The 10860-nt window shown below is 38.7% G+C and overlaps 1 protein-coding gene across 1 annotated transcript; it reads right to left on the bottom strand.

Moving 5' to 3' along the window:
• Window positions 1-2060: 2060 nt before the first annotated feature.
• LOC124594033 (defensin-like) lies at window positions 2061-7582 on the bottom strand. Its single transcript, XM_047132384.1, has 2 exons — window positions 7513-7582; window positions 2061-2224 (listed from the first exon to the last, which is right to left on the bottom strand). The coding sequence occupies exons 1-2, from the start codon at window positions 7580-7582 to the stop codon at window positions 2061-2063; spliced, it is 234 nt and encodes a 77-aa protein (XP_046988340.1).
• Between the last annotated feature and the right edge of the window lie 3278 nt (window positions 7583-10860).

Genomic DNA, 10860 nt, shown 5'->3' on the forward strand with positions numbered 1-10860 from the left:
CAATAAGTGTAGAACAATCGTTCACAACTTATTGTAAATTACGTATAACAGACACTGCAGTGCCCTGGCTTCTAGACGAAACGCCAACGAGAAGCGGTTGCAAGTAGCCTTTGGGCTCATCAGTTGGTGTTATAAATGTATCAGGGTGAACTTCCGGCCGGCCGTTGTGGTCGAGCGGTTCTAGGCGCATCAGTCCGGAAGCTCGAGGCTGCTACGGTCGCAGGTTCGAATCCTGCCTCGGGCACGGATGTGTGTGGTGTCCTTAGGTTAGTTAGGTTTAAGTAGTTTTAAGTCTAGGGGACTAATGACCTCAGACGTTAAGTCCCATAGTGCTTAGAGCCATTTGCACCATTTGGTGAACCTTAACACAAGTTACCTTCCTCTGCAGATTTCCTACTCAGTCAGCAATAATTCCCATCAGATTGGCATTCTTCTTCAGGTGCGAACATCTCTTTTTTTCACTAGGAGTCCTCCACCTTGTTTTTCTCACCTCTAAGCTTATAAATTGTTAGTTTTGAATGCAGTATTCTAATGATAAGATGTGCAGTTCATTACCATTTTAATTCACAATGCGATAAAAAAAAGAAGAACGTGTTAGACTCATGCAGCACTTCTCTCTATTCTGCTTTGGAATGGAACAAACAGAGCCATGAAACTTACTCATCCCGACTGAAAACACGTCACTAAGTACAATCCTTTGCACCGTGTAGTATTGCTGTCTTCGTAGAAACAGTACAAATATGCCTCTGAGATATTTTAAGCATACTTGAACTAAAGTACTTGCGAGGAACACATTTTGCTCAACCTGCGCGTGTTTTCTGTTTCTGTTGTCTCTTATCTTTGACCTGTGCGATACTTAAATGGTTTTACATGTAGCGTTCGTAGGAATCCAAGGACGTAAATTCATCATGGGTGTCTTCAGCGGTAATTTTGAATATCGCAAATACAAATCAACTTCATGCAATGTAGGCATTGTACCTTAACTGCAGTGACTGTCATGACTGTGTTGAATGTAGTTGATTGCGTGGTTTAATGATCATGAAAGACCAAACAGAAATTCTCTGGCACTACGCAGCTTAATAGCTTGCAATACCGTCAGGGGGCCACCAACCCCTTACTCCAGATGGAGCCTCATCACATTAGCGACTACCTATGACAAAGGAGCAAGTAGAGAAGTATGGTGACCAACTGCCTGAAGGGTAACATGTTCCACAGACCTTAAACATATAAAAATCTTCTGCGTGAAAAAATGGAATCCTTATCGAACGCCTGCAGCCTCAAATGCAACAAGACATACAAGACATTTTACATATGTAGACACTCACACGACGTCGAGTACTGAAGAGAAGTCGGTTATCATCCTATGACACTGCCACCAAATCACATCACAGTGAAATGAGTTTTGGATACAAACGGCAGAAATTTTGTGATCACCTTTGAACATTAAAGAAGTGCTACAGGGTTGAGGACACCAATAACTGTAAAAAAACCTATCTCGAAGCGGTGAGAAGGTGGTTTTTTGACTCATTCTTCGTGGTAGAGATGAATGTGGGTTCCGAGAATTTGTAGTAAATTTTTGGCTAGTCTGCTGCCTGCAACTGAGTTCCTATTTGGGCGTAAGTAGGTAATCTTGTTTCCTGAATTCGTTGCTATACCTATACCTTGAAACATCGACATAGCAAAGGACAAAAAGAAATAGTAAAGAATCTTGAAATGTAACGTAAGCCGAAGTTAAGGTCATAGGAAACAGAACAGTCTCGCAGTGGGCAAAAATGGGAAAACAAATGGTGACTAACCTTGTATTTCATAACAAGTATTTTAATCATGATAAGAATTACCCGTCAGGTTTGGAGGATTACCGGAACTACCTCTTTTGTAAAGGCAGGATTTCTACAGGTGTTACGCACACTTGGAGAGAGTAACATCTTACAGTGAAATATTTAATGAAAATCCACCAGATACAATGAAAAGAATAATCAATGGCATTCACGTATGAAGATTATGTACATTTAATGATGAAACGTCCTCGATGACAGCACTGTTGTTGGAAGGGCGGCGGACTACTTGCGGCAGTGGCAGACGCCCTTATCGCAGTAGCCGCCCCTGAAGCCTTTTCGCATGGCGATGCAGCGGGCGGCGCAGGGAGAGTCCCCTACGCCGAAGGCGCTCAGCAGGTCACACGTGGCACGCACGTGGCGGTCGCCGTGACCATCCTCACCTGTCGCTGTAATAAACAAACAAAGCACTTAACTTAAATCTGACAGCTGGTCAAGTATGTACACAATATCTATACCGTATCAGTTTATTGGTTAAACATTAATCGTGTCACTAATCACTATTGACAGAAATGCATCCTTTCAGATTCCTAAATTGTAGGAATAAAGCACAAGGAACAAAAGGTTATGTATAACTTGTTCAGAAACCAGGCTGCAATTGTAAGAGCCGAAGGACGTAAATTGGAAGCATTTGTTGCGAAGGGAGTGAAGTATGGTTGTACCCTGTCACGCTGTTATTCGAACTGTACATTGAGCAAACTGTAAAGTAATCCAAGGACAAATTCAGGATTAGAATTAATGGCCAGTTAGAAGAAATAAGAACGATGAAGTTCTCCGGTGATGTAATTCTGTCAGAGACGGAAAAGCATTTGGGAAATCAGTCAAACGGAAAGGATAGCGTCTTGAAAAGAGGTTATGCTATTAATAACAACAGAAATAAAGCAAAACTTATTTTGTGTGCAATTAAGTCTGTTAATGATGAGCGAATTAAATTTAGGAACTAACGCAGTTAAAATAATAGATTACTTCCACTTTTTGGGCACCAAAATAACAGACCATGACCAAAATAGAGAGAATGTAAAATGCCTTCTGGCAGTTGTAAGAAAACCATTTCTGAATAAGAGGACCTTATTAACATTGTATATATACTTATGTGTGTGGGGACAGTGGTAGAGTTGGGGAGGGGGGAAGGGGGAATGACCTTTTCTGAAAGTGCTTGTCTCGGGTGGAGATGGCGATGTTTGCAAGTATCGAAGTTGATTTAAATTTCATCATCGGCGTCCAAACATCGATTGCTGTTACCACAATATATAGATAATTTTAACGTCAATGATACAAGATGAATTTGTGTAGAGAATGGAGTAAAAAGAGACGTGTAAATATATCTAATATCAATCAGTACATCAATATCAACTTTGCACATGCTACAACTTTTGTCCACAGACCGTTAATATAATTGAATATAACATTTATGAGAGAAGTGCTATTGTGTTGTTCACAGAAGGCATATCCTGCCTTTGAGAACAGTCTTCCAGAAGCTGACGGTGTAACTATACAGCTGAAATACTGGAGTGCAATTTTTTGTAGTTTAGCATTGTCAGTGCCGATGATAAGATTTCCATGCTTTCTAATGGCTGTTGTCAAAGATCTCGAAGGCGATCTTTTAAGTAATAACTGAACTATGACGGTAGATCCTTTTCTGTTTCAGTTGTAAATTATTTTTCTTTTACTGTTTTGTATTGTGCAATCCATAATTCGAATATTGCACAGCCGAAGGTGCCTATTTGACATATATTGGATGTATCGAAAACTAAAGATGCCTGTCGAGTTTTGAATGTGCTATTGGAATTATATTACAATCAAATCACATTTATTACATTGATATAATGTATGAATAAATATTCTGAATGTTCCATTGAAACAAAAAACAGCCAAACATTAGAGAATCAGGTATATGTTTGAAAATTAATGGAAAATAGTACCACTCAAAAGAATTATAAGCAACTGTAACCGAACCTTAATCATGTAACTTTTTCTTCCAAATGCTATTTCTATTTCTTTAACCATTACACAGATGCTGATATGAAACACACTCAGAATACATTTCTTTAAATGAAAAAACATTGAAAGTAGCACGAAGTATCCTGGTCTTTTTTTTCCAACATTGAAGATCGATCGTTTGTTTTTAACATTGTTGTTACGATGTATTAAAGTGTTCAGTGTTGGTATACAACGTCAACATCCGTCTCACAACCCTGGTCTGAAGTGCAGCGTTGTATGGAAGAGAAAAGTGGACACGGTGAGAATAGAAACTTGTGACATCCGGTTATAAAGAAGAATTCTGAAGATAAAGCGATTAAACAATAAACTAGGGGTGATAAGATTCTGTGATAACAGCAGTAAAATGCCAAGTGTTGGGAAATGGTTCCCGTGGTTATGTGGAGTACGACATGCAGAATTTGGACACCACATCTTGAACTACAGCTTAACCTACATTAGCGTCTTATCGTCATCAGCCGTTTGACCTCAAATACTAGATCAATTCCTCTTCCAGACTTTTCTATACATTCTGTCACACACAGCCTTGTTGCTCCTGCATATTCTCTGTCAACCACACACCTTCCGCTACATAGTTGTTGGTTCTCTACCTCTCGTTTGGAATCCATCCTTGGTCCACTTGCCACGCATTCGCCTTTCTGCGTGTGCCACACACCTCCATTCCACTTTCTTTAGACACATGATTACGCCTATGACTTCAGTCTATTGCTGGTCCATTTGTTTCCTTTTTTGCCTTTCCTTGTAATTCCCACCATGCAACTCTCCATCGGTAACTTTTTTGAAAAAGTTTGCTTCTTTAGCTGATGCACTTCAAGACATTTTTTCCTAGACTTTTCATTTACTTTGCTCTCCCTTCGCTCGCTCTCTGCAACTGCGCTGGTTACAAATGCTAATCAATTGGTACTATGATTTCATTGCTAATTTGTTCTATTTTCTGTTCAATGGTTTATTATACATGATTTAAGTGTTATTATAATTTTTATTGGTCCTACTTTCAGTCTTTCCGTATTAAGCTCTTCCATTCGTTATTGAAGTTTACCAGCACAAAAATATGCCAGCAATAGAGCTCAGTCGAGAACACGGAGGTTGCTCAGATGTTCTCCCTCTTCTTTCTCTCTTTTTTGGAGTTATTCCGATGTTATTGTAATCAATAGTGAGTAACTAGTGTTAAAAGAAACAAACAACCTTTTAGTAAGCTTTTGGTTCTTGTTTTGAATTTTATTTTGCATTTAATGTGTTCTGTGCCTTTAAAGACCATGGCTTTACTCGTTTCGTTTAGCATACTAAGATTGTGCTCTATAGTTGAAGATCATGAGTGGCTCTTTGTAAAGATCCCTCATTGTCATCTATTATTTCCTGATCTTCAAAGTAAAGCAGACTTACTACGTAATTATGTGTAATTTCCTATTCTCCTGCCGTTATTTCCTTAATACTTTGGCTATGCTAGGGACGTATTGCACTGAGTCTTACACCTACACAAACGCAATTTCTAAATCTCTAATCCGGGGTACGTTTACACTTCTGAATCAGTGGACATGTTCTTCATTACAATTATCAACCGTAAAAGAGAAGTACCCTTATCTGCACAGCGATCCACAAGTTAGCACGGTTAACGTGATTCAAAACTGTTCTACAGTTTATATCAAGAAGGTACTTTCATCTCTCCGATATTCTCATTTATCTGGCTAAGTGTAAGAATGTAATCCGTAAATGAATGTAATATTTTTCTATTGGCAAGACGTTCTCTACTATTTTTCTTAGCTCTACATCGTAATATACGGGGTATATCTTATGTGCTGTGATAAAAATCCATCACTCTGAAACTTGTAGCAGACTGTAAATATGGCAGAAAGATTCGGCCGTATAATTTCATATTTTAACACAGTTTTTAAAAAATCAAAGAAATTTATTCTATAGTGTATGACAATGGAGAAGACAGAGGATAGATAAAATGAAACAAACGACAGATAAGCGAATCACACTTCCGTTCCTCAAAAGATATTAACATAAGAGGAAGAAGTTTGCTGGGAGAACCCGAGGCAGGATGGAACGGCTAGCACCGCCAGTAATAAATACATGCAGTAACAGTTTGCACAACATAATAGCGATGGAAGAAGAAAAAAGAAAAATTCACTGGACGTTTGTCGTGTTCGAAGAATAACTTGCGACACGTTCACCGATAGAAGTGAATGCAAATTCTTTCCGTCGTAATGAATATGTCAATCTAAATAGCTCCACACCAGAAGAATTCTGGGAGACATTTCTGATCATCATGGTTCCTAGCGGAGCATAGCATAGACATCAGAGTTACTGGAGAAAACAGCCAACTTCCAAAGAAGTATAATAACCATTGCAGTCAACACGTGCAGGTAATTACTTTAGCAACAGTTTCCTGCCACAAGCAGTCATTCGTAAGACTTATACAGTTACTTAAGTCGTATTTACGTGCAATCATATAGTAGCAAATTTCATTTTATTACGTTACATGTCATTAAGTCGAATGCAGTCTTTAAAATACAAATAAGTACGTAGTACTGTTACCACCACACACTCGAAAAGTGAAATTCACTTTTAACAACCAAAATACCTGCCATTTTATCGCTACGTTTTTGCATATTTCCTTCTGTAACTTCTATTGAGCGTGCTACCTGCGTAAAAGAATCCACAAATCCACCGAAGCAAGGAAAATACAATTATCCAACTTGCTTTTCTACGTGGCTAACGTCCGGAACGAACCAACAACTACGTAATTTTTCGATCGTCAATCCTTCTATGAGCCTGTGAATACCCCCATAAATACAACGAATTGTGACAGTTATCAACAGCAAAGAGAGCACCATTTTTTAACTGTTAACTATATGTGTATAATATCCAAATCTAAGATCATATTTTCAATTAATTTATGTTTTCCTCTTATTATTTAATTCCGAAATAATCACCCTTTTAACTGATTTCAAGTTGTTTTTTGTTTCTTCCTCTTATGCACCAATCTTTTTGCCTCAACATACCTTCTACGACCAACATCTTGTATAAATTGTGTTCCATATTCTAGTTTTTGTATGCTCCCGCAAGTTACCATCTGAACTACTTTTGTCATCACCGGTAGCCGTAATAGAATCCCAGTTGCTGTCCTATATTTCAGCACAGGTTTCCTCAGTTATTGTTTACAGGAGTTTTTAATTACCGTTTTTGTTAGTTGACAGGAAAAGGTGACAAGTTGTGCCGAGTGGCCACCTGTGTTGACAGCAATCCCGGTGATTCAACTATAGTTTGTTGTCCGAAAACGCTTTTATCATATCGATTTTTCCCTCAGTTTGTTTCACTGTTTATTTATTTACAGCCGATTTCTGGGCGTTTCATAGTTTCATCTTCAAGTAGTTATGCACTGTTATCAAAATGAACTATACCTGCAAGAATATCCTGTTGCTGTACCAAGTCTAATGTAAATATGAGACTCTAGTTATCCTGACCACTCGTAAAGATTTAACCCAATAAATATCTGGGAGTATGCGGACGTAGCTCTTTTAATTGTAACGGCCACATTAAACTAATAGCTAGATATTCGAATGCCGGAATAAAATGCACTGGAAGAACGACTCGAAATGTTGTAAACTAATTACAGGTACTTTGTAAAGCGTTTCTATGATGATAACGCACTTGTCACTGTGCAAGTGGTTACCTGGAGCAGCAGATGTAATAGCCACGATGGCGACCAGGGCGAGAAGAACGGAAGTTATAAAGCTTCTCATCGTGGTTGAGCTGTGCACACACAGGGTCGATGTCAACAAACGTCAGCTACCGTCCCAAGCAGCGGTGTTGTCTGCGTTATCTGTCCGGTGGCAGTATGTTTAAATACAGGGGCAGAAGCGGTGCTCGAGCTGAGATAGGATTCCCCTGCGCTAGTCGCTTTCTCCTTCCGCCGTGCTGCTTCCCGTAACGGTATTGAGGCTACGACACATCCACAGACCCTGTCACGCATTTTAGGGGGTGCCCCTTGACAGTGAAACATACTGTCACGTAGCAACCTTGACGTCTGATAGTTCAATTTCATCACAGGCTTACTGTCTCCCAGGCTAAATTTCAGCTCTTTTGCGCTCCTGTGAGTGCCCGTAACGGTCAGACCACACCCGTTTCCAGACCGCGCAATTGTTAGGAGCAACCGTAGCATGATGCGCGACAAATGCAAGTAACATTATTTGCCTTAATGTAAGCGTGATGACAACTGGCTGTGTACGTCAACAGAAACGTGAACAGTATCACATCTTTGATTCACTAATATAATGTATCCACATATCACGTTTCTTTCGCCACGATATTTTTGTAACCTTTCTGTTACCAAGTGAGGAAACGGCCACACCTAAGGAGATAGTGTTAACTTAAGTTGATGATACGTTTTCAGAGCTACTCGGACACGCGTCGTCTCTTCGCTAAACAGACACCTTCTAGTATCTTAGTATTCGAGATCAAATAATCTCTTCAAACAGTATTTCTGTAATTTAATTCACCATTATTCATATAAAATTCTGTAAATGAAACACAGTTACAGAAATCTATATACTTTTCTCTAACCTATGTAAATATTATAATTTTAAAATGTCACACAATAAAGCGAAAATTATGACTTTTAGAGGAAAAGATCCGGTAAGATTAAAGAAAACATTTTGGAGCGAGTATCAATTTTATAAATATCTTAGCAGCAAGTATCGAAATTTAAAAATCCTGGCAGCTTTTCTCCTTTTTGTTTTTCTGGTTTTTTGTTTTTTGAATCATCTGGCTTCTGACTCGTTTGATTCCGATCGCAACGAATTCCTCTCCAGTGCCAACCTCGCTATCTCAAAGTAGCACTTGTAACCTACGTCCACAATTTTTTTTCTCGATTATTCCAATCTATGACTTCCTCTACAATTTTCACACTCTACATTTCCCTGTAGTACCACTGAATTTATTTAAAATGTATGTGAAATCTTATAGGACTTAACTGATGAGGTCATCAGTCCCTAAGCTTACACACCACTAAACCTAAATTATCCTAAGCACCAACACACACACGCAAGCCCGAGGGAGAACTCGAACCTCCGCCAGGACCAGCCGCCCAGTCCGAATTTATTTCCTAATGTCTTGACTAATGTTCTACGATCCTGTCCCTTATTCTTGTCAGTATTATCCACATATTTCTTTCCTCGCCAATTCTGCTACGAACCTTTCTTTCAAATTCAAATGGCTCTAAGCACTATGTTACTTAACATCTGAGGTCATCAGTCCCCTAGATTTAGAACTACTTAAACCTAACTAACCTAAGGACATCACACACATTCATGCCCGAGGCAGGGTCCAAACCTGCGACCGTAGCAGCAGCAGCATCGTGGTTTCGGACTGAAGTGCCTAGAACCGCTCGGCCACAACGGCCGGCGAACCTTTTTTTCCTTCTCTTGTAAGTCCACCTAACTTTCAACGTTCTTCTGTAGCACTACATCTCAAATTCTTCGATTATCTTCTGTTCTGGTTTCATTATCATACAATGTTATGCTCCAAACGTACATTCTCAGTAATTTCTTTCTCACAAATGATATTTTTAAGGACTATTACAGTACATACGATTATGGATAGGATACGGAATGAAGATATTAAGAAATAATTAAATACAGAATTAGTACACAATAAAATATTAAATTATAGACAAAATTGAACGGATCACTTACACAATATGGAAAATATCAGACTTTCCAAGGCAGCTCTCGATAACAGGCCGAGGGGAAGAAAAAACAGACGACCCTGTACTAGGGACGGGAAAAACCGACCGGTTAAAACCGGTGTTTAAGTCCTAAATAAGAGGTAATTTTCGGCATTGTTCTGGTCTCGGTTATAAAAGGTGCTTTTTATTTTTCCCTAATAACCGAGTAAAATACCGAACGAAATACCAATTAGCCATAATAGCAGTGCTATAGTTTTTCTTTTTTACATAAACCTTTTTAAATAAAGTAGTAACTTTTTCGTAAAATATTCGTTGGTTTCAAATACTGCGTCCATACAGAAAATGGGAAACGCGATCAATCCTGTTTGAATAACGATGTCGCCAGAAACGAGGAACAATCACATAGCATAATAAATGGTGAAGCATTACTGAGATAATAAAGCCGCTGTTCCCATGCGTTGTGGCTTAACGTATGCTTGTGTGTGCAGTGTGCAAGACTTACACCACCTGGTCTGTACGGCAGTTTCTCGTTGTCGTCGCCGGACATACGTTGTATTGCAGAACAGCACCAACGCTAGTTGTCAATATTTTTACGAAGTAACGTAGCAATGAAGTACAGTGCTTATTTTGCTTTAATAGATTAAAGATTTGTCTGCCATTTCTATTGAATAATAAGAGAGGAGGAAAATTATAGTAACAGCAATGAGTTAAGAACTAAACAACAATACATTGATAGTATACAATAAAAATGGAAAGTAGTTGATTTTTGCCTGTGTCTGCATAATATGTCTTTACCTACGTGTGGCCCTTGAAAACGGACGAATTAAAATGAAAACCAGAGTTCTTCAAATCCGGTTTTCGCTCTTCTACACTGACCTTTCGTAGTGTCCAAGTTCCAAAACAATTGGAATCAAGAAGAGAAATCTTTTTGTAGTATTCAACTAATTATCACTCTTCGAGAAAAGTAGCGAACGATGGACAGATTACTATCTCTTTTATTTTCTTACTTAATTTGATATTTTGTTTTTATGCATTTTGAAACTGGGTCAAAATTTTTCAGTCTTTGCTCGATTTTTATGTTTATTACTGGAATTAATAGGAACAAAAAACCGAAAACCGGTTATTTCAGATACCGGTTATTTTGAGCGGTGTTAACAGTCAAGTTAAACTGGCGTGGAAAGAAAACTATATATCTGAGAGTAGGTTGTATCAGGGATACCAGCCTTCCCTACCAAGAACACGATGTAGACTAAGGTGAAGCGGGAACGGGCAAAAATGCCTAACCTATAAAGTGAAGAAGGACATATTACAGCTACAGTACCTCAGTTCGCATAT

The sequence above is a fragment of the Schistocerca americana genome, chromosome 2, assembly GCF_021461395.2.
Source record: "Schistocerca americana isolate TAMUIC-IGC-003095 chromosome 2, iqSchAmer2.1, whole genome shotgun sequence".
Taxonomy (NCBI): Eukaryota; Metazoa; Arthropoda; class Insecta; order Orthoptera; family Acrididae; genus Schistocerca; species Schistocerca americana.

Coding starts and splice junctions, on each gene's coding strand:
- LOC124594033 (XM_047132384.1), bottom strand. CDS start 7,582: ATGAGAAGCTTTATAACTTCCGTTCTTCTCGCCCTGGTCGCCATCGTG. Junction 2,225..7,512: donor TATTACATCTGCTGCTCCAG/GTAACCACTTGC, acceptor TGTTTATTACAG/CGACAGGTGAGGATGGTCAC.